The sequence below is a fragment of the Annulohypoxylon truncatum genome (genome assembly GCF_022578515.1).
Source record: "Annulohypoxylon truncatum strain CBS 140777 unplaced genomic scaffold F4807scaffold_34, whole genome shotgun sequence".
In the NCBI taxonomy this organism is placed as follows: Eukaryota; Fungi; Ascomycota; class Sordariomycetes; order Xylariales; family Hypoxylaceae; genus Annulohypoxylon; species Annulohypoxylon truncatum.
Genome location: NW_025953820.1, coordinates 116,355 through 140,378, shown reverse-complemented (window position 1 = coordinate 140,378; position 24,024 = coordinate 116,355). Strand labels below are relative to the sequence as shown.

Below are 24,024 nucleotides of genomic sequence, written 5' to 3'. Positions count from 1 at the left end.
CCATGGAAGACTTATAAACCTGTACATATTAAACTGTCGGTCATAACACGGGCACAATGGGTGGGGGGCAATAAATTCGCATTGCATTAATTATGATTTACATGTTGTTAATTGCTCTTGTTGACGTTGCCATTCAGTGCTATTATGTTGCCCAAGCGAGAGGACTAGTCGACGTTACCGGTGAATATCCTCGCTTAGGTATTCTTCCTGGCTGATAACTCGCCGCTCATCTTCCCCGTTAGCCTTTACCTAGTAGAACATGCCCAGTCTGTTTGATGTGGATTGCTTATTGGTATTACAGCAAGATGCTTGTACTAACTGTTCATAGCATGAAAGACAGTTCAAACGTAGGGAGAGTAAGTATCGGTACTACCTACCTACCTATGCATCAAAATGTCAATCTATCACAGCATCAGCCACAAGCCGCGGACTAGTGTTCATCAAGACCTGTTGTGTTAACACAAATTTAGTGTTTTCGTTACATATTATAATTATAGGAACACCGTCACCAGATCAGCGCTATCCTGTCCCTCCACTCGGGCTTCCCATACCAAACAGAATAGGGGGTGAATTCAACAACAGCCACCCACCGATACATCCGCGCTTTTTATATATTAACATGCTCAACTCACCCAACCTACACGCGTTCCTCCTCCATGTTCATTCCTTCACGTCCGTCCGTCCGCCCACCTTAATTACTTCTTTTTCTGAGAACTGCTCCCGCACACCTTGCTCAGCAGGGCCGCGCCGCCCGTGGGGCCCCACTGCTTCTCCCAGTCCGCTAGGTACTTGCTCCGCTCGGACAGGGCCTGCTTCCGCGCCGCGGCGTACTCCTCGTTTTTCCGGCCGGCTTCGTTGCGCTCGTGCGCCATGCGCAGGAAGTTCTTCTCCTTGGGCGGCTGCCCCGTGCCCCCGACTAGGAACCACGCGAGGAAGGGGACGCGGGCTTCCGGGTCGGAGCCGTGGCTATGGCTGTGGGAGTGAGTTGATTTGGTCTTTGACTCTGAGCTGGCTACGGCGGTAGCGGCAGCATCGGCGGCGGCGGCGGCTGCTGCGCTGGTGCTGGAACCAGCGGCGGATTCATCCTCTGGGGGCATGGTTGGGATTTATTGGGATTTGGTCGTTATAGAAGAGCGGTAATAATGTTCTTTGGGTTTCAGTGTTGTTGACTGGCAACTGTTTGCTGGTGGGAAAATGTAGCAGGTTGAAAGCAGAGAGAAAGCACAGTTCGGGAATCCGGGATCAAAGATATGGCTTTTCGGCATCTTCCTACACGTAGATGCTGTACAAGGACATGATATGGTATAACGATGTGTGTGCAAGTGTCAGGGGGGAGGGTAACTGGCTGAGCACTCAAGACTTACAACAATAAATGCGTTGCTTGTGTTGGGGAAGAGAGTAGGGATGGAATGAGGTAGGAGGTAGGGAATCTTAGTTTGCTAAGTTGAAGTAATGGCCACCTTATGATCCATAGTCATGAATGAGTAGGGATGGAGCTTTATTGATATGGCCACTTATTCAGGGGTTACCATCACATCCCATGTTCACTCCTTTTTCTTGCACAGAATTGACTTCTTTCAGCTCACAATGCATATAAGCAATTATTTGCCAAGTCATGAGATGGACAGATGTCTGTAAGAAGTTATCCAGCAAATTAACACAAGTCGTTGGCATAGGGCCTCGCACAAATGTTGAAAATGTCACTGCTACGTAATAGGGAGTACCATATTCTACTACAGAATAACAGACACACCAAACAGGTGTGTTGTCACAAACAAATGTATATTACGTGCCCCTGACAGGTGTATATCAATACGTGCTCCTGACACATAAATAGGACATCTGTCAATGTTGGCCTCACTTGCTAAATGTACGCTGCTACACTTCACACAGCACCAAGCTTGCAAGGCCCCAGAGCACGGTAGCATTTTAGAGAACATTTCGGTTTGTTAGCTCTTCGTGGGTCTTGTATTAGGAGAAACGTGCTTGGTTAGGAGTACCAGCGAATATGGTCGAGAATTTGCTCCTGCAATTTGGGCTACAGTTCGTTTGTCTCTAATATATAAAGTATATATAAGAACATGGGAAACAGGTATTTCTTCTGTTCTCATAACAAGTGCCTTCCTAAGGATCTAATCCTACCCTGAACCCTCCAACCCATCTACTCTCTTTCCCCTTTTTTCCATCTTCCAATTATCCCCCGTCACAAGAGGAGTAGTGATAGTACCAGTTGTTAATCGACAGCCGACAAACGCGTTGTTTGCGAATGAATATCGCGTCTGTATCTGACGAGGTCAGCTTTCGTCGCATTCGCAATGAGTAACGAGTACGGTAGATTTACTCATGAAACATCGATGTCAATATCCTACCTACGTCAGGGACTTGGGCACTTAGTAATAAGCCCAGTCATCAAGACTCATACCCCAACTCGACCATCGAGTCCCAGTTCGGGTCGTTTCCGTAACGGGCTGCGAATAGTGGATGTACCCTTAGATGGGGCTTGCGCCGCTCAACAACAGCATCGTTGACCGGTTTACTTTTGATGTCTCTTATAGTCGGCTCCTCTAGAGCCCTATTGATCTCGGCCGTCTCTGAGGTTTCGTCTATTATGATAGACCACCCGTCGTCTCCCTCGTCTTCCTCGTCAGTCTCGAGCCATTCGGTGTCTACCTTGTCCCTATCGAGGTCCGGGTCTCCCTTCACCACCTCGGCGATACCCTTTGCTTCCGGCCGCAATACCTGTGCCTGGCCCTGACACTGCCCACGCTGAGCTTCGCTGTGCAAATGGACACAGCAAGAGGGCGCGCCTCGTGTAGGTCGGTGGGAGGCTGATTTATGGAGGGGAATGGCGGTGATGTTAAAGAGATTGTATCTGACAGCAGACAAATCTCCTGGTGCACTCCTGGGTCTCGGAGGTGAGGAGTTGAGCGGCGATAGCCCGACTGGGAAGTCCACGGGATGGTCTGAGAGGTCCCGACTTGTGCGCGACCCCATTTTCGGGCCGCTATCTTGCCTCTGTCTTTGTTTACAACAGATGGAGTCATGCGAAGACCCTTTCGATGGGTCTTGCACCTTGGGGGATGGAGTCTTCTGTGGAGAAGACAATGCCGGGGATTTCGACATATCGAATATAAGATATTTGACTGCAAATAATTCGCCGTCAAGAAAAACGAGAGTTTGAAAGTAGAGATTCGGAAAGATAATTGTATTCCGTTAGCTTGTTGGTTTTCGCCAAGCGGAGAATATTTTAAATCTTGGGTTTGAACTTGATGTAATCAGGCTTCAATGAATATTGAGCAGTGATTGAGGAAAAGAAGAAGAAGAAAAAACTTCACTGAGGGGAGGAGGTTCTCTAGTTTATATAAAGTATGAAAAGAATCGATTTTTGGTGGAACATTGTCATGAAATTGAAAACACGTCGATGTTTTCTACGTCGATGTACTCGACATGATGTGCTTTCGATCTCGAATATCCAACCAGAAATAGCTTCGTGACAATTTGCACTGTCATATAATTTTCCGTCCCTTCTTATGACCGTCTACCAACCTTCTACACTCATGGAACGCGCGTTCCATCTGATATCCCCCCCCCCCCCCCCCCCCTATCTCACTTAGGAGAATATGTTCACTCCTTTATAAGAGATTATTACCAGTTCCTACCACTGTGACAGAATCCCTGAGCCAGCTTCTCCCAATGCACCAAGTGTCCTCTTTGTTGGCGTACCCAAAAAGCGTACATGATCCAGCTCACAATCACCGTCACGATGCTGGCCAGTGCAAGCCACTTGTACTGCTCTGTACGAGGGAAGGCGATGGCAGCACCGGCACCGAGCAGTTCAAAGATGTTCACCACTGAATTCTCTGTCCCGGCAAAGCTCGATCGTTGGTGCTCTGGGACAAGTGTCTGTGTCAGTTGCTGGGTTGTAAGGTCGAAGACCCAAACACCGAGCCTTGAAAACGCTAGGAATGAGAACAAGACGATGCTCCAACCCACACTGGGTGAAGCTTGCTCAGAGATGATTCTTCGAGCAAGTGTGAGTAAGCTTTCTGTTTCGTCTCTTTGTGTTGAGATCGCCCATAGTGCAAGAACTACAGGAAACTGTATTTCGTCAGTGCTCGGATGTAGATATATGTTGTTAAAAGGAATCGTTCTCTACCGTGTTTACAAGTTGCCAACTCATACCCCAAAGACCAACCCGCTGCAGTCCAATTAATGTTTCGACATCTCCATTTCCTCCATAATGACTGTCGATCAAGCCAACTCCTGCTTCGTCATCCTCATCGGTAGATGAAGAGTTCGTGTGATGGTGAGCTTTACCCATGTACTCGATACCGCGAGGAGTGATGACCGTGCTGGTAATCTCAAACAAGGAGCCTATGGCTCGAGCAAGTGTGATGATATTCAGAGAGTACCCTGCATTAATCAAATAGGTGGTGAAAGTCGCGCGCCACGTCAACATGTTGAAGTGTAGGAGTGCTAAGGCAACTGACGGGACCCAGACGGTGGTGTTAAAGTACAACTCGAAGCCATGGATCCTAGCTATCCATGAACTCGGGGTTGTTTGTGTCGTTGTTGGTTGAGATGGAGGCATAGCACGTGGTGCCTGCAGTAAGGGGCTACCGCTCCAGACCCTTCTAGCGGAGAAGACTTCGATCGGGATGCATACTAGGCTTGTCAGGCCAGTAAATACAACGCCCAAGCGGATCGAGCCGAGGGCTGAGATGACGGCTGCGATCAAGATGGGAGAGATCAACTTGCAGACGAGATCGATGCGCCGCATAACTGCATTTAGATGCGTTAGGTTGTATGGGCTGCCGGCGGGGGCGGCTACGGTGACGACCCAGTCTCGTTCCATCGATATAAGATTACCGGAAGAGCTCAAGCGCTCGACAATACCAAAAGTTACAGCGATAGCGAAGCCAAGGCCCTTGAGCAGGGTATTCTTAGGCAATACAAAGATAGCCTCACGTCCTACTAGGTCCTCCTGACTCAATATCAAGATCCAGAAGAATGAGCCAATGATAACGGAGCCCCGATTACATATGATTGTTGAGAGCAGAGTGCGAAGCCTGTCAGGTGAGTGTTGGACCCAATGTCCGACCGAATTGGAAAATAAGATCATGGCGAAGTATACTATTATCATGCTATATAACCTCGGATTAATAGTTGTCCTCGAGGGGGTTCAACAGAGGGGGCGTGGCTTGCCGAAGCGCAGCTGCTACAAGGGTATCCGGGTATGCGGCTGCGGTGAAGAGAATCTTATTATATGATAAGCTAACGGATATTTGGGCTTTCTTTCATGAGGCGTACCGTGGCAAACTCGTAACCACGAGCGTTCCATGTCGAGAACGCATGGCTAACATAAAGGTTCAGGGCTTGCGATCGAGTAAGGTTAGTCGTGGCGACACCATCATTATCCGCCGCATGGCTGGTGTTACGGGAGAGCTCGAAGCTATTTTCACTGTCACTGTCCATTATTAAAATATGCCTCAGGCGAAAAGACAAGATTGGACTGGATTAGTCCATGGAGCCAGAACTACTTCCGGTCATCATCTATATTCTTAAGGATACTAACACATATTTTCATCTATACAGAATAATTGGCCTCTAAGTGAGTCAGGCCGAGATTTTGAATTGTGTTATATCATTGGCGAATATTGTGATGTTGCTGCTTTAGTGGAGATTCAACCGGAAGTCCTGGGGAAATTTGGCCGGGGTAAGAGCCGGTCGCCGGAGCTTTTTTCTCACTGGTACTTTCCGCACGAACCCCCTCAGGTCCGATTATCGTCCGCCCTTCCTAACGCAAAACGTCGGCGTTTTAGCCGTAGACTTACATAGTATACAACTGGCTCCACATCTTGATTTACGCGTAAACATCACAAATGTCGAGTTATTTAGGACGAGTACTTAATTCAGCAAACTAGCTTGCCCGAAGAACACGCCTTCTCTCATTTTGATCGTTCTCAAATATCTGGGAAACCTCTAACTGAAAACCGCTTGCAGAGCGCACACGCTGTAATTCCGAACAAACCTTCACCGAGCGCCATTAACCCTGTTCCCACCGAACCCCTGTATCTCAACCGTTGTGATGTCTTAAGTTCTGTTCATATCCCATTATCGGGGGAAGAAAATGTCTTCAGTCAATAAACCCCGTATCATATCGTGACCTCTAATTCATGAGCGGATCTCCTCCAGGGGGCCCCAAATTTCGAATAAAATTAAGCACAAAGCCATAGCCATCTAGGTTCTTGAAAATAATTTGAAAGGCTCTGGAGCCGCTCCGTCTGCACCAGTTTTGACCGAGCAAGTCAACCTCCGTTGCTGAGACGGCAATAGAAACGATCTCCACAGGCTTGTGTTTAGAAATTTAAGGATCCCATTCGCTCTTCGACTCCGCCCCAGTAAACGATAGGCCTGGGCTCAAGTAGGCCCAACTCGGGTCCGGAACATCTCTTCTCCTCTTCTAGGTCGGCAATGGAGGGTTGCCTAAATAATACGGCGTTGATCGTGCTCACTGGCGATGAGGAGCTCGAGCTGCATGAGTGGTACGAGGTAGTTGAGGTGGTGGAGGCCGTGGATGAGCGGCGGAAGGATGTGCGAAGACTGCTAGGCGAAAATCGCGATCGGATGGTCTGGAATCGTGAATGCATCTTGCCTGTGGTTGGATAATTCCAAACTGAAGCGGTCCTATTTGTGCTCGAGTATTCCGATAGGTCTGGGATGGGAGAGCCTGGTGATTAAAAAAAATTCGTGCAAAAGAGGCTCAGCCCGTAATCGTGAAGAAGGTAAACTGTGAAAGATTGACTCGAAGCTGGTTTCGATTCTAAAAGATAGGACGGTCTATTCCGGTGAGGTTACGAATAGAACAGGAAACAAGTAGGTATACTTGTGAGGCGACTAGGTCCTAGTGAGGAGCGGTCGAAGAGACGGACACTGCAAGAAGAGTCTGGAGAAGAAACTATACAAATGGTGTGTGAACCGGCCAGTTTTATGTATTATAAGATCCTGATTGCCCTAAGCGATCTTCCTAACCTTGAGCGGAGGGCTGTGAGGATGGGGATGGGACAGTGCACGATAGAGAGGCATGCAGGGAGTTGATAAACATATGATCCACTTCGTCATGGGGTTCGAACGAACAGGGAGACACGACAGCTGATGTTACTTCCATTAAAGCACACAGATCTCCGGGGCTCCTGCTCAGGGGCTCAAGATCCAAGGCTCGTGTTTATGCGACATGGACCTGCTGTGGCTGCGCACTTGCGCGGTCATGACTTGACAGGGACAGAAATCATGAAATCTTGAATGTAGGAGATGATAGTACAGCATCGTCGATACTATCCTATCTCGTACCTGGGCAGTGGTAGTAAGGGGAGTAGCAAAACCTATGTAAGTAGACACAGTGACACTGTGGCGTCGGGAGTGGCGAGAATGCTGTGTTGATACATATGTACATATCTCGCTCATCGCCAATTGGTAGTGAAACACTCACCACCGCACTGGCTCTGGGCTCGCTTCGCATGATGGTGGTCTTGGTGTCTCGTAGCCCTGCCGACAGCAATGAAATATCGCACCATCGTCGGTCTCGTTGTTTGAACTAGGTAAGGTAGCTGTGGACACCCGGATTCCAACATTTAAAACGGGAAGACTTCTCTTCTCGGGTGTGTGATCGACGGCTAGGATCAGGGGTTACCGTGAATAGCTTAGTCCATGATTCAGGACGTTTCATGACAGGCATGATATAGTCGATCTATCAGAGACATCATTCATCATCGCACACGCATACATGATATGCATGCCGCAGAGAATTATGCCGAAAGAATGGTTTCCGTAAATAGAAGTATTCTGGAATCTCCAATGCGATAGACTGCGAGACCCGGCACTGAACCTATCGATGGCGGTTCGACTGGAACTTATCGCAATTATGTACGAAATAGGATAATATGTGAATGCTCTTGTTCATTGTTAAGGTAAGGGTATACATATGCGGTCAGCATCAGCCTTGGGGGCATGCGGTGTCAGAACAGTGTTTGAACGTTGGAAGTTGTTGGGAGTTGAAATTGGCAGGAGAATGGATTCGATGGAAGACTCCGGATGTATCATAGGCAATTTGGTACCTAGGTACATACTAGATACGCAGCTGCATAACGTTTGAAGGAGGAGCTCGGACCTGCATATTCACCCACTGTATGTTGCATTGTGGCACGCCAATATTACCTAAGCTTTATCGTTCTTGGCATTTTCAAGCAATTCAAGGGGCTTGTGGCTTGAATTCTTTAATTGACGATAATAGTCGCTATGTACTACTTAGGTAGGGAGGCAGGTAGAAATGGGATATTTTAGATAGTAGTTAATAGGTGATCGATATAAATGTCTTCAATTTTCTTAGTATTTGAATTTATGGAAGAGTTCTAGTTAAGACTAATCTCCAGCAACTCCCTTATTACCGGTAGTCAGGTAACATATTACTACCATTGAACTCCTTGGTACCGTCGCATCATCGGCTTGAAGGCCATCAAACACGATCATCTAGGAGCGCAAGTTTAGCCGGACTTAGATCCTCATCTCCGGCCATGTTTGGAGTCGATTACTCCACAACCAGAAAACTAGCTTCGTCTCAGAGAACCTCTTCACTAGTAGACGAGACACCAACACCAACGAAAGGAAATAAAATCATTGTAAGTGATGTTGAGACAACTCTTGTCCCTTTTTATGTCCTAGGTAAGATACAAGGCAAATACAGATTATTAAGTCTGTATATAGGTCGGTATATAGGTCGGTATAGAATACATGTCTTGATAATCTTGATAATACAAGAATCGAACAGCTAGGAAACGGTTCGACATAACGAACAACGTTTTCTGACATATAGCACTCAAACACAAAGCCCTAGCGTCGGTTTACGTTCTGTCGTTTGTTGATCTTTCTTACTCTCTTTCTAGTCTTAGAACCCCTAATAAATACATATAAAAGGTTAGCACATGCGATGTGCTATTGGTATCTCTGCCGGTCTAATGCTTCGGAACATCAGCATCCAACTAATGTCCTCCCTAAAGTTGATGGGAATACATGGTATAAAAACAAAAATCGCTGATTCATGGTATAGACGATAGTTCCGTCCAATGCAACCCGTTACATGCCAAAAACGCCTATTAACCTCATCCAAGTCATGTTCCTCTTCGTGTAGAACCCCCTTTAGATGCATCCTTAACCCACCCTGAATCTTTTGGCATGTAGGTTACTGAGGTACCATATAATTATCATCATGCCCTCCTGAGTCCGTATTATTTCATTACGGGGGCCAATGTAGCCGTTGTGATGACTATTTGGGGTCTTACCGACCACCACTCCAGTCAGATCGCGCGGTTGATTTTGATTTTCGTATTGTTGCGCTTCGCCGGATGCTTTCAACCCAGACAGAGTCATCAAGCAGCTCTCTGACCTGGGCAGGGCTTACCGAACTGCCGCGCCTGCTGTTCTCGCCGGAATTTGGTCTGGAATCTTGCAGTTCGAAACTGAAGGCCGAAGCATGTGAGCGAGGCCCAGGCATGGAGGGGCTCGCCCGTGGTAAGCTTAGAGGATGTGTCTGGGACGAGTCATACGTCGATATGTCGGTGCCGGAAGCCCAGCTTTTGTGCTGAGGCCGTGCGGCGTCGGACACAGCAAGGAAATCAGAAGGCGTCGCACTACCAGGTGGAGCCGCCATTGTTGTCCGTTGTTGCACTGCTCGTCTACGATCGTCCTCGTCATCTACGAAGATGTCGGGCACGTCTAATTGAGGAATTGCTGTCATCCGTGCGGATCGCTTCTTCTCCATATGTCTCTTGAATTTCCGGGACCAATAGCTATCCTTATGTTAGCAAGGGAAAATAAATGTTGTTCTGAGAAGCAAGACTTACACCGTGTCGAAGAAACCGACAACGACCCTCCGACGAACCTCTTCCTCAACTCGTTGAAGGCGCGCACGGCGCCGCAAAAATTCCTCGAGCCTAGAAACATGTTAACCAGAACTTAGTTGGGCTTAACAGGGTATCCACTTACCTTAGACTCTTGCTGTCACTGATGATCTTATAATGCGCCATGATCATGAGCACTGTTGTGAAAGAGATACCTTGAATAGGGTCCGCGGAAACCATCACCTCCTCATAGAAGATGTTGAACCGGCGGCGGCGCTCTTGTACTTTCCGGACGTCGATCTGAGTGAGCCTTTGGTTTAATCTCCGGATGTCCACTCCACCAAGGTTGCTTGCGGTAGCGAGCGATGAATGCCTCATTGGTGTTTCATCACTTCTAACGTCATCTAGAATCTGACGGACCGAGTCTTCCGAATCATAGATTCGCATTTCGAAGATGCCGGATAGTTCTCCCAACAGTCTCGGAAAAGCTTCTTTGCTGATGAACCCAGAACCAGCAGGATCAACGCTGCGCCAAGCTTCTTTGAACCTCCGTATCTCGTCTCGATCGATGTGCGCCATTCCGCTCGAGCGCTGATACACATAACTGAAACTCTCGTAGATGAGCGAGATGAAGAGATTGACGAAGATATACATGCTGATGAGATTCCAGGCGATAAACAGGCATCTAGCCCAATTCGTGCTACCGCAGTCGCTATTAAAGAAGTCTTCATCATCGACACAGAGCGGCGGCTCGATAGTGGCGTAATCTTCCATGATTTGGTTCCAACCCTCACCCACACTCATACGGAAGAGGAGGATTAGGGCGTTGGGCACTGTTCTGAAATTGATGTTGACAGCTTCACTTCCTCCAAACCGAGTCAAGCTGAACGTTTGAGTCAAGGCTATCGCAAACACGAGGAAGAACACCAGCCAAGTGGCAAGCAGGTTGACGATTGTTGTAAGACTCGCCGCCGCTGTCTTGAAGAGTTGGTCGAGAGCATCGTTTCTAGGAATAAGGAGGAGGACAATGCTGACGAGGAAATACTTGTGAAGTTGGACGAATGTTTGGTTTTCCAACTTAACAAGCTGTAAAACGGACGTCGCTAACGCACCGAAGACGGATACCAGGGAGAAAACGTCCCAAGAACTCTTTCTAAACCGCTTCCAGCCAAGGCCGACAATACGAATGACGATATTCGCAATGTAGGTCAAATTGAACATTAAGAAAATGACATCCCTCGTAAGAGCCCATCTGTCCGGCTCGGGGTAATATTCTATCATCAATAAAATCAGGTGCAAGACAAGCATAACGGTAATTGTCGTATACCACTTGCCCCGTTTTTCGATTGCTCGCTTATGACACCATATTTTCCATTTATTCTTGGAGTCGTTGTAAGAACTTCTGGACGGGGAGATCTGTCGTAAAAGTTTGCGCAATTCAAGCCACGATCTCTGCTCCGCCGTCAAAAATGCAACACCGGTTTGTTCAGTGTAGTTTCGCATGAAAACAGAGATGAAGAGAGTCAACACGAATACTGTGCCTAGTAGGTTGAAAACCACAAAAAACATAGCGTTGCCTTGCGCCGCCATGGGCTGAGGTTGAATTCCATAGCCTGTAATTGCTTGCGCAGCGAATGATACGTCAACCCACCCTTCCTGTGAGACGATCTGGAAGAGAATGAAGAGGGAGGAGGCGAAGTCATCGAATTTGAAGTATTGGTTATCTGCCACACGGGGCGCAAGTAATGGCCAGTCCGGGTTGGACGGCGTGCTACTATATTCGCCAAAACAGTCACGTAATAAATTTACGTTGTTGTCGTTGCATTGCATAAGCTTTCCTGAAAACAAGGTCACTGCGTATATGGCAAATGGGATCAACAGAGACAACGAGACCAGCGCAGCCTATGATACTAAGTCAGCACTTATCTAAGTATGTCGACGCTCAGTATGAATTTGACTTACACTAATGATCTTCCATCCGGCCACTATTATTAGGGAATGGAAGGTATCTCTCGCACTGTTGCTAATGTTGAGCAGACGAAGAGCTCTTAGCGCTTTGAAGGCACCGATTACCCTGGAGACAGCCCCGTCGCTGGCAAGAAGGGCTAGGACATTAATCCATAATGTGACGAGCACAACACCATCTATAATGCCCCAAGAACTCCTATAGTAGGCATTGGGTGTAAAGAACCAGCCATCGGCAATGATCTTAATGGCAGCCTCGACTGTGAAGAGGATTGCAAAGCCAAGGTCAACCCAGACGAACCAACTCTTGAATCGGTTTTCATTCTGGTGTTGCTCAAGATATTCTTTTTGATACAACGGAGTCGTAATACAAGCCAGGATTACCATGGCGATGATGGCCCCATAGATGAATACCGTAAAGGAATACCAAGCGATTTTGTTCGGCTCCACGCCATCAAATCGTTCATTGCCTCTTCCTGGTCCGACGAGCCGTTGGCAAAGTCGTCGGATGGGATTTCTAGGAGTGAAGATGAAAAGCGAGTTATTATACGTGGGGTGGCGGGCAAGATATTCCCGCTGGGCTTTACGGCGTTCTGCAGTAGCAGACACGGCCTGGCGAGCCATTTGACGAGGGTCAAGAGCGTCATTAGGACCATTAAAACGTATGTTGGAGTAGAAAGGATTTGGATCACGGCTAGTGAATAAGCCTCTGATTTTGGTCCATACAGATGACCAAAATCCAGGTCGAACAGCTCCCTCTCTCGGCGACGGGCTATTGGTAGATTCCTGGTGTAAGGGGTCCAGCGTATCGTCAAGGAATTCTCGGACAACGGCATCCTTCAACAACATCTCCATCGTCGCCGGCCCGTAATCCAGCGGATCTCTCGTTTTAGATTTCCCGAAAGAGAATATATCAGAAAGCGTGATGTTGGTGTTGGATTTGCTACCCAGCTCCTTGCGCTGCAAGAACGCCTTGACTTGCTCCAATCGTTTTTCATCTTCCGATACATCGAAGTTTTCTTGAATGACGGCAATGAACATATTGACAAGAATGAAGAATGCGAGGATGAACCAGCCGATAAGGAACATCGCACCATACCAGGAGGTATGACGAGCAGTGGTATACGATGTCACGTCGTAGAGGATGCTCGTCCAATTCTCACTCGAAAGGATCTGATACATGCCGAGGAAGGAGTTGAAGATGTTGTAAAATGAAATTCTAACAAGATCACCCCCGTCATCGTACAAGGGAATTTCCCCTCGAAAAAGCTGGACGGCAAAGATAGCCATGATGAACGTGATCAAGAACACAAAGACTATGAGATTTGCAATACCCGTAGCGTTTCCGAGAACTAACACGATCAGTTTCCTCGTGATTGGTATGGCCAGGACCACACGATAGGATCGTAGAATTTGGAATATCGTCAGCCATGCATATGTTTGACCGTGATTGAAAATCGGTGGGAAAATTATTATCGTGTTTGCTACCGCTAGAAAGAGGTCGAATAAGTTCCGGGTACTCTTATGAAATGTCCTCCAGTTGGCCGAAAATCGGATGGTGATCTCAATGTCTAATAGAATCGTAACTACGACACTATTATAACTAATGAACCTTGCTCGTACTTCCGACATTGATGCACTTCGCCAAGCCTGAGCAAAGAGATCATATGCGATCAGTAACACCCAGAAAATCCAAGTCTTGTCGTATATTCTTTGTAGGGTTGAGGTTCTCCGTAGCCGTTGATCTTGTCCACCAGGAACTTGATAGTCCTCATCTGCCGTGAAAGCGCTTGCCCGGCTTTCCTCTCGGATAACCTGGAAAGAGGAAGTGATGACGGCAATTAGCAAATTGGTCAGCCACAACATCATAATCATGATGCCGGCAGCAAAGAAGAGGGCCGCTGGAAGGAATTCTGAGTAGGTTGTGTAATACATGAGATCGGACCACGTATTGGCGCTCATGATCACGAAAACTAGCTCCAGGGAGTTGATGATGTTGTCAAAATTGACAGTTTGGTTATATGGACTTGATTGCTCAAGGCAAATGGAGTTTCTTGGACAAATGTAGCCCTTTGGTTTTGTCGATGGAGTAACGAGATCTACTAAGGTGTCCGAGTTGGGAAACATCATTTTAAGCCAGGGCCTCGCCGTTCCATTCTCATCGAGATATCCGCCGCAAAAGGTCATATCATTCGTGTATGCTGCAGAGAGATTGGTAGGCTGTGTGGGATCCAGCCAAACACACTGCCGGCTTAAACTGGCCTTGAAACTCTGCACGCCGATAATGGCAAATAAGAGCCAGAAAAACCCGATGAGAAAGGATACTCGAACAAGCAATGGGGCTGCTTTCTTAAGACTTCGCAATATGATTGCTGTTCCATTCGTAAGGGCAAGCAATCGAACAATCCGAAGGCAACTGAGCATTCGAAAGATGAACAGATGCTTCTCCATCTCAACGCCAGTTATGCTCAGAACAAACGCGATCCAGAAAGACACAACTGCGATGAAATCTAGTCTGTTGAACCCGTGCCTCAAAAAGGCTCGACGTGCTAATTGCATCCTTTGCTGCTCCTCAATCGTCTCTGGCATGATGCCATGCATCATAGTGAAGGACCGAGCAAACGTAGAAGGACCGTAAGCTTGTTCCTTTGAAGCTTTCACCGATTTTTGGCGCTGGGGCCTAAAGACGGCGTTGTATTGGTCGGATATGGCAGCTCGAATTCCCTTCTTTCGGTCAATGGTGCTGTATTCTGCAGCATTTAGCACGAAACCGGACACTATAATCCTAGCGCCAGTCTCGAGTGTAAATATTATGAAGAGGACGAGGAGTGCCCAATTTATTCCCGAGGAAGGGTCCCAGAGGGGAGGTCGCTCGTTTCCGGGAATATAAACATTGTTCGCAGCCTCCACTGCGAGCAAGATAGCTTGAAGCACAATCAACAAGAGCAAAATTGGCTCCATGTATGGATTGACGAGCAAATCGCACAATTTCCTCCTGATGATATTATCAGGCCCAAATATACCAAGTGAACGGCCTTTCAAAGGATTTGGCATCGGTCCCCGACGAGGAGACAAGGGAGATAGCGGTACATTCCATTCGGCCTCGCCGTTTTTCTCGTTTTGCGAATTATAGAGTTGAGAAGGATATGATGTGTCAATACCAAACTGGGCAGAACTATGGCTTGGAGACACTCGACCTGACGCTCGACCATCGGCACTTGGTGATCTCGATCTCTGCCGTCTCTGCTGTTGTTGCTCGAACGTTTCACCTTCACCACTAATATTAACAACACGCTGGGACATGGCCCTAACAATTGACCCAGCTCTGTATAGAGCATCCCCAGCTGTTCCTGGGATTCGTGAGGACCGGTTGTCGCTTGGCATGAGAGAATTGCCATAGCTTCGATGTTTACCCAGATCATTCCCGGTTTCTAGATCGAAGCCCAGCATCTGTGCGGATCGTTCACGCGGACGAGAATTATCCAAATCCGACACGGTCTGGAAACTATCTCTTGGTTGCGATTCACCTTGCGGGGTGGCTAGGGCGCCAGATATGGGCTGCGCAGCAGACGTCAATGGCGAGCTATCCGATTCGAAGTAATCAACATGAACGGTCTCGTCGTAATATGGCGTCTCGGGGGCGGCATATGGGTTCGGGATCGTCGATGAGGATGCGGCTCGAGGCATCGCCGGTGGCGGAGGGGTGATGCCCGGAGGAAGGGCAAACTGCAAGGCGGCCGCATCTATGGGCGAGGAAGGACTCAATTCCGGCTCGTCATGGTGATTATGAGGTTGATAACCCTCCCAATACATAGAGAGCCCTAGGGGATTGCTGTTCGCATGAGAAGCTCTCTGGTCTCCAGCTTGCGATTGTGACGATTGAGCACCATCATTCCGATGTTGCTGCCTCGCGAGATCTTGTAAGGGAATTGATTGGGAAGGAGGCGCGGTAGGGCTCTGCTGCGACTGCCTCGGCGAAGCGGCAGACCGGGTCATTGTGAAATGGGTGTCATCCAGATGACAGTTTATTAATTAGATGTACGAATGTATACGAACGGAAGGAAACAGAAGTAATTGCCTAGCGCAATACGCAGGCAAGCGCACTGGCGAGAGTTACTACGGCGATATCAAATAGCATCACATAGGGTTAAGGTAGGTTAAAGAATACGGATAGGTAAGTCGTTTCGAATGTTGTATCGCAATCGAGCAACCCGGGGAGCCTGGGGGTAGCCAAGATTTGTTAAAAAGGTATGAAGTCAGATTCAAACGAGAGACCAGGAAAGGCGAGTATGAAACACATTAACCGGGACGCGTGGGTCGTCGCAATGTGGCAGATCGGAAAGTAGTAGAAAAAAAAAGACAGGCAATTGATAGACAGTAAATGATCCCACTCTTAAAGCTTTTTGTCCTCCTACACGTTCAATTTCGCCGTGCTGACGGTGGTGACAATATTTAATTGTTGTTACAGAAGAAGAAAAGAATAAAAACGAGAGACGGTTATATGATGGGAAGGTCCCAACCCGGCAATTTCGATTTTGACTTCGCCGCTGATTTCCAACAATGCATCAGAACTTGAAGAAGGCTCAGCCTCAGGTCTTTCCAAAGTAATTGGCTTGAAGAACCCGATAGGTGGGGCTAGAAAGGAGGAATTAACCAACCAACTGAAGATCTCTATCCACGCTAAGCCTTATACAGTTGTAACTTTTGTTAGTCTGATAAGCTGTTAGCCCATCCAATATGCACGTGGTGTGCTTTCCAACTTTAACGATAGATACCTCCTCACACATGCACATCTAACACCAAGTACGACACCGAAATACGACACTGAGGTCATGAAAGGGGAAGCCACAGCAGAAGCCGGATAAGACAACACAGGACCCTTCTTCCATGGTGAATTCCGAAATTTATATCACTTCAAGGTTGGTTACATATAATTTTCAAAATAGATGTCTTTATACGTTTCTTGCGTATGAAATGGGTCGAGCAACTGATAATCGTTTTCATTGATAGGCTTCTCTCTTCGGTTTACGAATGTGACTTACAGATATAAAATACATAGTATGCCTATGTGCATATCTATTCCATCCAATACCTACCTAAGTATTAAATGAATGATGCAATATAGAGACGTCCCAGGTACGCAACAAGTACCTAGTATCATTCTCATGATATGTAGATATCACGTGTCTCTCACTAATATCAGTGCAGGGGCTGTCATCAATACTACATACTAGCTAGGTATGTACTAGGTACCTTGGTACCTACATATGTATCTACCAAGTCCCCTCTTTTCAAATGGGCTGCGGCGCGTAAGCGCGTTAGAATTTAGTAAAGTGGAATCCACATGCCATTTGACGGAGAAGTTGCGTCGCGTAAAAAAGTCCAAACGTCAGCGCCAAAGGCCCAAATCGCGCCTAGAGATTTATCCTCCAAAAATCAATACTCCATAGTACTTAGACAACTGCACTCGACCTCACGCACTCACGTCGCTTGATAAACTGCCGAATGTTTAACAAACAGTGCGCATTTTTCACTCGTCGACAACAGCTAGCAGACTTGTCTATTCGATATCTTCCCAACACTCATTTTGGGTATTGGCCATAATCAAATTCCGGTTCCCTTCAACCTAACCCGATCGCCATGAAATATCTCATCAAGCTTGAGTCTACGATTAATTCACCTTAACCTTCAACCTTCAACCTTCAACAAACCTAATCTTATCTCTTTGTCGCTTACCGACCACCAACCATTCCAATTGTTTCGATCATTTCGACCTAGTTTCAACTAATCATCGGCATCATCGAATTCTTTTATATTTCTTTCGCATTTCCCATCTACACGATCGCCCGCTCGCAAACAATAGCACGGTTGTCACTATGGTCTCGTCAAGAAAGCGCGCCTTGCGCGACGTCGAACCCGATGCCGACACGCACGAGACTCCTAAACAGGAGGCCCCTAAAGAGTTATCCTTACTTCAGCGCATCAGGAACACCTGGCAATTTGCCAATCTGTTCCAGTGGATCTACTTATTCGGCAAGGTAGTCAAGATCGACGATAGTATCGATATAGACGTACGTGCTCCTTTCCCGAGGCCAACCGTACATTAGTCCATATCTGTCATCCTAAGGTCTTGGATAACATGTCCGCAGCACTAACACCGTATCACGTTAGGATCTGGAAACCGAGTGCCTAAAGCCTCGCTCGGCCGTTCTGGTCAATATCGGTCTTGCCCTTCTCAAATTCGTATCGTCGCATCGTGGTTTGACGTATGACCTATCCAAGAACGCTACTTCTAACGATCATGTTGTTAACTTCTCTGTAGCGCGGATCTCTTCGACGAGTACACACGCCGTCAATATGTTGCGAAGGCACCCGATCGAAACCCATTCGGCACCGCCGAGACGCCTGCCAAGTTCGATGACTTTGACGTCTTCACAAAGGTTCGTTAGCGATGTCAACGAGGTATTATACCAAGGATTAGCATACTAAACATTCCCGGTATAGCTCAAAGTACTACAACAGCTAACCCAATGGGTTATGTTGCATCCTGAACGCATCCGAGAGAAAATGGATGAGCAGAAACCCAGTGACCAAACTGAATGGGTGCGAACAATTCCTATCGCGCTTAGTGGTGAGACAAACTGACAAAACCACAGAGAATAGAGCCCTCTGGCTGGGACAGCGATGATCGCACTTACTATATTCTAGATGATAACCGGATATACCGTATGACAGAAGCTCCGCCCACTCCCGCGCCATGGAAACCAAAGAAGAATACCAAGAAGGCCAAAGCTGCAGCCAGGGCCGCCAAAAGGCGTCGCGTTTCAAGATCTGCTGCGCAGAACGGCTCGGACGCTGATGACGGCTCTGCCTCAGACGCCGACCAACCTGCCGAACCAGAGGACGATGGTCTCGGCAATGTAAAGTGGGAGTGTATTGCGACAAACCTTGCCGAGGTGCAAGAATTCCTTGGCACCATTCGGAAGACTCGAGATGAGAATGAGAAGATCTTAAGGAGTACTATTGAGAACCATCTGCTACCCATTCTAGAAAAGCAGGAGGAATCCCGAAAAAGGAAAGCCCTGCAGAGAGAGAAAGAACTTCTCAACCTAGAAAAGATGGCACACGCCAAACGATCTAGCCGTCTTGCTAACAAGGCCGAGCAACAACGACTAGATCAGTTAGCGAAGGAAGACGAGCAGAAACGCCGCGCCGAAGAGGCCGCGGCTCATAAGGAGGAACATAAACGAATGAAGATGGAGAAAGAGCGCGACAACCGTATGATGTCTCGAGCACAGCGACTTAAGGAGCGAGACATTCGTCGGCGGCAGCACGAAGACGAACTAGCTCAGTTATCCGAGGATAGCAAGAATCTCAGCACAGGGACTGGTCGATTGTCCGAAAGGCGGCTAAAAGCGGAAATCGAGAAGAACAAGCAAGCCCTGCAAGAGCTTGAGGAAGAGGATGATTGGATCTTCGATTGTATCTGCGGCGTCTACGGCCAGGTCGATGATGGCACACACAGTATCGCTTGCGAGACATGCAACATCTGGCAACACAGCAAATGTGTAGGTATCAGCGAGGAAGAAGCAGATCGCGATGATTTCCATTTTATATGCAAGAGCTGCCGCCAAAAGAGTTTGCTACGTGCGACAACACCAAAGTCACCGGTCATTAAACTCAAGGTCAATCAGACCAATGCTTCATCATCTCCTGTGAAGTCGGACGACTCGCCTGCTCCTGAACAAGCTCAACTTGCTCGACGTTCTGGGATTGTGGTTGAACTACCTAATAACAGCACACAACTGTCACGCCCTGCCAATGACTCCCAACCTGAATCAACTACTCAGCCAGTAATCCCCATAAAACAAGCCGGCCAACCAAGCGCCCCTCTACCATCTTCGCCATTTACCAATGGCGACGGGGCTAATCCATTCTCTTCGCCGCACCCGAATCTATCACCCCCCGAGCAGTCGCCCAATAAAGCTAGGGCCTATTCAACTATGTTCAACCCATCATCCTCCCCGATACCAAAAAGCCGTTCAGGGGACATCAAAGTGCCACAGAAGGGTGTGTTCCACGTATCACCGAAGGTCAATGGCTCTGCACAACCGACACCGTCAAGTAGCCTCCCGCCCCATGCAGATGCTTACGTACCTCCAGTCGCTGCTAGGTCCGATTCACCCTTGAAGCAGCCCTTTGATGCCGCCAGCCATAGCTTGCCAGTTCTTTCCCCACCGACAGTGTCATTTTCTGCCGCAGCACGGCCGCCTAGCAGTGATGCCAGTACTCAGCATGCGGCACTTACCACTCCGCAACTCAATAAACAAGGAGTAAGGCTTGACATAACACCCAGTCTCCCACCCACCCAAAACGGCCTCTCGCCCCTGAAGCGCTCGCCGCCGCCGAACCAACGCTCTGGTGGTGGTCCATCTTCAACGCCGGCACCTGCAATTCTACCACCAGTGACGGCACTATCACCTTCACCTGCGCAGCAAATTCTGACGCCACCAGTCAAACCTGCTGATCCCGCGCGATCAACATCACATAATTCCAGCGGTATCAGCGGGGGCGGATGATCAGAGATATTTCAATCATAGTGGCTCACTCAATTGAACAGTCGAGCAGAGGTTTTAAAACCGTGAAGTGATCGAGACCGATACGTAACCTAGGGGGCAAGTCATGCCTTTTACCCAACTCTAGCATCACGGCCATAATCGTCGCCAGTGCGACAAGGCCACAAGTTCCGAGCACATCATTAATCAATAATTACTAGGTAGTTTTCGATATGCCGTTGCAAGACGGGCATATTTTAGTACTCCAGTGGCATGTGTTTTCTTTCCCCCTAAATGGGACGGGCAAATCAGACTTACTCGTGGATGGGACGTACATTGGGCTTTTGAAGTCATGGAGGTACAAGGGGCCAGGATTCTACCAATGGCATTAGACAGTTGCATGATGCATCTTCCGGCGTACAAGACAGGTGGACTTCGATATGTAAATTAAGGGAGAGATATATAATACATACTTGCGTATGTGCAGATGACGAAACATATAATCGGGCCAATGAATACTGTTGTGCTGCGCCTGTTGAGAATGAGCGGGGACTATAAATCAACCAGCATATTTGAACTGAGTTGGGTATCAGGTATCTACCTATTCACTCGTAGACACTAGGTAGGCATGAACTACCTATCAAATAAAAATAACCTTTCGAACGTGTGGTGCTTAAGGAGGTTGCGATGCCTTGCACTTGTGGCCCCGCCCAACCTCTCTTAATTCACTCTTACGTAAGGCACCTTCCGAGTCTGCTTGCTTTTCCGCATCTTAACAATACGGAAGGTTCGATTAACGGATTACTCTGATATTTTAAGTTAAACGCCATACAGTTCTTATTCAGTTCTTCCTCTACACGCCCAAATAACTTTGATTTATTCGATTCGCCAATAATAATATAGCAATATGGGCTCATCGCATTGCAATGTCCCGGTCAAAAGTTAACCTAGGCACACCGACTCCACGTTTTCTCGTCGGCAGGCGGCAGACGGCATACAGAGACGCGCAGGAGTTCGCAGCTGCGGTGGATGTAGACATATTCCTGAACAGGGTCTACCTGTTCCAAAGCTAGGGATAGGCAAATAAGCTAGCTAGTCTGGGATCCATTCAAGCTGTTTATACCCAGCCTAGTCAGCCCCGGACCCGGAGCAGCTACTATTGGACAAGCGACGGTGCCGAAAAAGTTGAGCTGTCCCACAAGTCCCGACTATTCGCACGAACTGTTGGCCAGAGCGCTGAGACAGCACGGATGCAGATTGGTGTGTGTGGGGACGGACGTCCTGAACAACATACAAGCAGATTAAACGGCGCATTCTTGCGTTGCTCATGCTGCTACATACTATCATGAAGTGAACAGGCGAACGAGCATCATGGTATAAAGCTGTCATAATTGCTTGAATACCATACTACTTCTAATGCTAGGCCGAGCCTCTCGAAGACTAAGGACGCGAAAATACAACGCCGGAGTTATTCTCAGCTATTTCATTGTTACAGCTCTACACATTTCCGGGTTGGGGGTAAGCAAGACAGCACATAGCAAGGGAGATTAAAAAGACCCAGGAGGAGGTTCCAGCGTGATGATTTCAAAGGCGACCCTCGAGGCTAAAGGGACGAAAGAAAAGACGAGGACACAAGCCAGTCTTTCAAGAAGACATCTGGTATATATGCATTGGCGCAGATGAAATACTCCGCATCAGTACTCCTTCCCACCTACCACTCACTAACACATCCCAAGTACGAAGAGGGTGGGATTTTACTTCTTGGAATTCTAAACTGTGTTCACGGTTTTAGTATATTAGTTTCTAAAATCTGATTTTACCTACTGCACATACCGACGTACGTCAATTTTCACTAGCTGGACTTTCCCCTTTTCGGCATTTGCAGGATTGATGTTCAAACAGTCAACGAAGCTACTGCAACTATCCGCCGTTGGTGCAGGGATGCGGCTGCAAACAGATGCCCAGGGACGACCAGCTAGTCATCCCTACTCACCACCAGAGGAACAGCACGAGCAGAAAGCGAGCAGTGTAGTTGACACTTATATTGCAGGTGGACTGGGCTGATCAATAGTCATTGCATCGTTGTTCCCAGGGATTGAGCTATTGCTGAGATTAGTCTACCCCCAGGCAAGGTGTCAGTCTAGAGCTATGAAAGACGCAACAAGAAGGGGAATCTGGGGATTGCTCCTCCGGCACATGTACCGCTCCCCTTCGAATCGGTCCGGGGACTAGCAGCACATCATCATAACCATCACGATAAACCGGACTTAAGCCTCAGTCTAGTCCTAAAATGGGGCGGGGCGAAAATGGAAAGAAAGGAACGCGGCCAGGTGTCTGCAATTGGAAATATCTTCAGCAAAGTCTCAAAGGAATGCCAGAGGCATGTGACCTGGCAACGCCACTGAAGAACTTAGGTGTGGGCAACTTGTTTCCGGGCCTACTCAGGAACTAGCATTCCAGTGTTTCCCACCGACCAACAGCAGTTACAGGCAACTTCCCAAGACGACGGGCCTTTAGATAGCCGCATAATACCGGCTTCGAGGGGAAGCTCCTAGTGGGTAGTTTGAAGAAGAGTTACCACCCCAGATGGGATAGGAGATGTGGCCAAGGTTAGATCGGCCGGGGACCAAGTCTACCCAACTCACCGATCCCTTCTGTGGCATATCTTAATGCAATCTCGCATGCAATCTGCTAAGATGTGCAGTTATCGACATAATGTGGGTACAACATGCGATTTTTATTTTTATTTTACATATGTCTTGCCTTAGCGGGCAATAGTTGAATGGAAGTCCACTGCCCATCTGCTCTAGCAAGCGAAAGAGTATGTGGTAATGAAGGCAAGGCATATGCTAGCATTCCCACTTAAGAAGCATGGAAACGACAGCATCAACAGCATATTCTCGGCCTCTACCTAGAGGTAGGTCGGAATGCTCGGCACCTAGTAGAGAATTACCATCTCTGAACCCTCTCTCTCTTTCGCCCCCCGAACACGGCTAGATATAGTTCCGTAAGTGATCTAGAGCAGTTTCTAGGCCGGCACGCCTTGTCCAGTACTCCGCGTTCTCCTCCTTTACTTTCCGAAAGCGGTAATGTGCAACCCAGCGGCCACATTCTGCGTCCTAGAGCGAAAGCGAAATGGTTGAATTCTGGAAAGAAAGCCACCATACAAATAACTATAGCCCCAAGAACAGTTCTTTCTGAAAGGAAATTTTTGGGAATTTCTTTATGTTGCTGCTACTACTGGTGGTACTATTCTATTTCATTGCTCTCGTTGGATCGACAAAGAACACATCCGGCTGTGGCCGCTCGCACTCTACCTATTCCCTTTCTCCCATATACCTAGGCATTTTTTATCCATACTATACAATTTGTTAGGAACAGTGATGGATGCCTGCACACAGTTCACCGGCAACAAATAATAACCTAATAATACAACGCTCACTCCATCGACATATCTGCCCAGGAAATAGGAAGCAGCCTGAAAGGCCGATCGTACTAAAATTCAGCCCTGCGCTCAGCATTGCTTCTTGCTGCTTCTATGGCACATGGGTAGCTGAAGTTCCTTTAACGAGGAAGTTGGAACAAAGAAAGAGAAAGAAAGCTCGTGCGGG

The 24,024-nt window shown here is 47.8% G+C and overlaps 5 protein-coding genes across 5 annotated transcripts; 1 reads left to right on the top strand and 4 right to left on the bottom strand.

The window, feature by feature from the left end:
• Positions 1 to 695: 695 nt before the first annotated feature.
• F4807DRAFT_463639 (uncharacterized protein) lies at positions 696 to 1,097 on the bottom strand (the record flags this gene model as incomplete). The annotated part of the gene is made up of 1 exon (XM_048002009.1): positions 696 to 1,097. One exon carries the CDS (start codon positions 1,095 to 1,097, stop codon positions 696 to 698), a length of 402 nt encoding a protein of 133 aa, XP_047850948.1.
• A 1,086-nt stretch (positions 1,098 to 2,183) lies between these two features.
• On the bottom strand, positions 2,184 to 3,589 carry F4807DRAFT_439026 (uncharacterized protein). Its single transcript, XM_047999170.1, has 2 exons — positions 2,370 to 3,589; positions 2,184 to 2,285 (listed from the first exon to the last, which is right to left on the bottom strand). The coding sequence occupies exon 1, from the start codon at positions 3,121 to 3,123 to the stop codon at positions 2,410 to 2,412; it is 714 nt and encodes a 237-aa protein (XP_047850947.1). The 5' UTR covers positions 3,124 to 3,589; the 3' UTR covers positions 2,184 to 2,285; positions 2,370 to 2,409.
• A 9-nt stretch (positions 3,590 to 3,598) lies between these two features.
• On the bottom strand, positions 3,599 to 5,667 carry F4807DRAFT_439025 (Ferroporti-1). Its single transcript, XM_047999169.1, has 4 exons — positions 5,311 to 5,667; positions 5,206 to 5,258; positions 4,157 to 5,144; positions 3,599 to 4,098 (listed from the first exon to the last, which is right to left on the bottom strand). Exons 1-4 carry the CDS (start codon positions 5,473 to 5,475, stop codon positions 3,646 to 3,648), a joined length of 1,659 nt encoding a protein of 552 aa, XP_047850946.1. The 5' UTR covers positions 5,476 to 5,667; the 3' UTR covers positions 3,599 to 3,645.
• Positions 5,668 to 8,891: 3,224 nt separating this feature from the next.
• On the bottom strand, positions 8,892 to 16,570 carry F4807DRAFT_439013 (Ion transport protein-domain-containing protein). Its single transcript, XM_047999168.1, has 5 exons — positions 16,517 to 16,570; positions 11,856 to 16,429; positions 10,039 to 11,795; positions 9,897 to 9,986; positions 8,892 to 9,842 (listed from the first exon to the last, which is right to left on the bottom strand). The coding sequence occupies exons 2-5, from the start codon at positions 15,852 to 15,854 to the stop codon at positions 9,332 to 9,334; spliced, it is 6,357 nt and encodes a 2,118-aa protein (XP_047850945.1). The 5' UTR covers positions 15,855 to 16,429; positions 16,517 to 16,570; the 3' UTR covers positions 8,892 to 9,331.
• Positions 16,571 to 17,734: 1,164 nt separating this feature from the next.
• Positions 17,735 to 20,437, top strand: F4807DRAFT_453393 (uncharacterized protein; the record flags this gene model as incomplete). Its single annotated transcript, XM_048000451.1, has 5 exons — positions 17,735 to 17,929; positions 18,030 to 18,124; positions 18,181 to 18,298; positions 18,363 to 18,461; positions 18,515 to 20,437. 5 exons carry the CDS (start codon positions 17,735 to 17,737, stop codon positions 20,435 to 20,437), a joined length of 2,430 nt encoding a protein of 809 aa, XP_047850944.1.
• Positions 20,438 to 24,024: the final 3,587 nt, after the last annotated feature.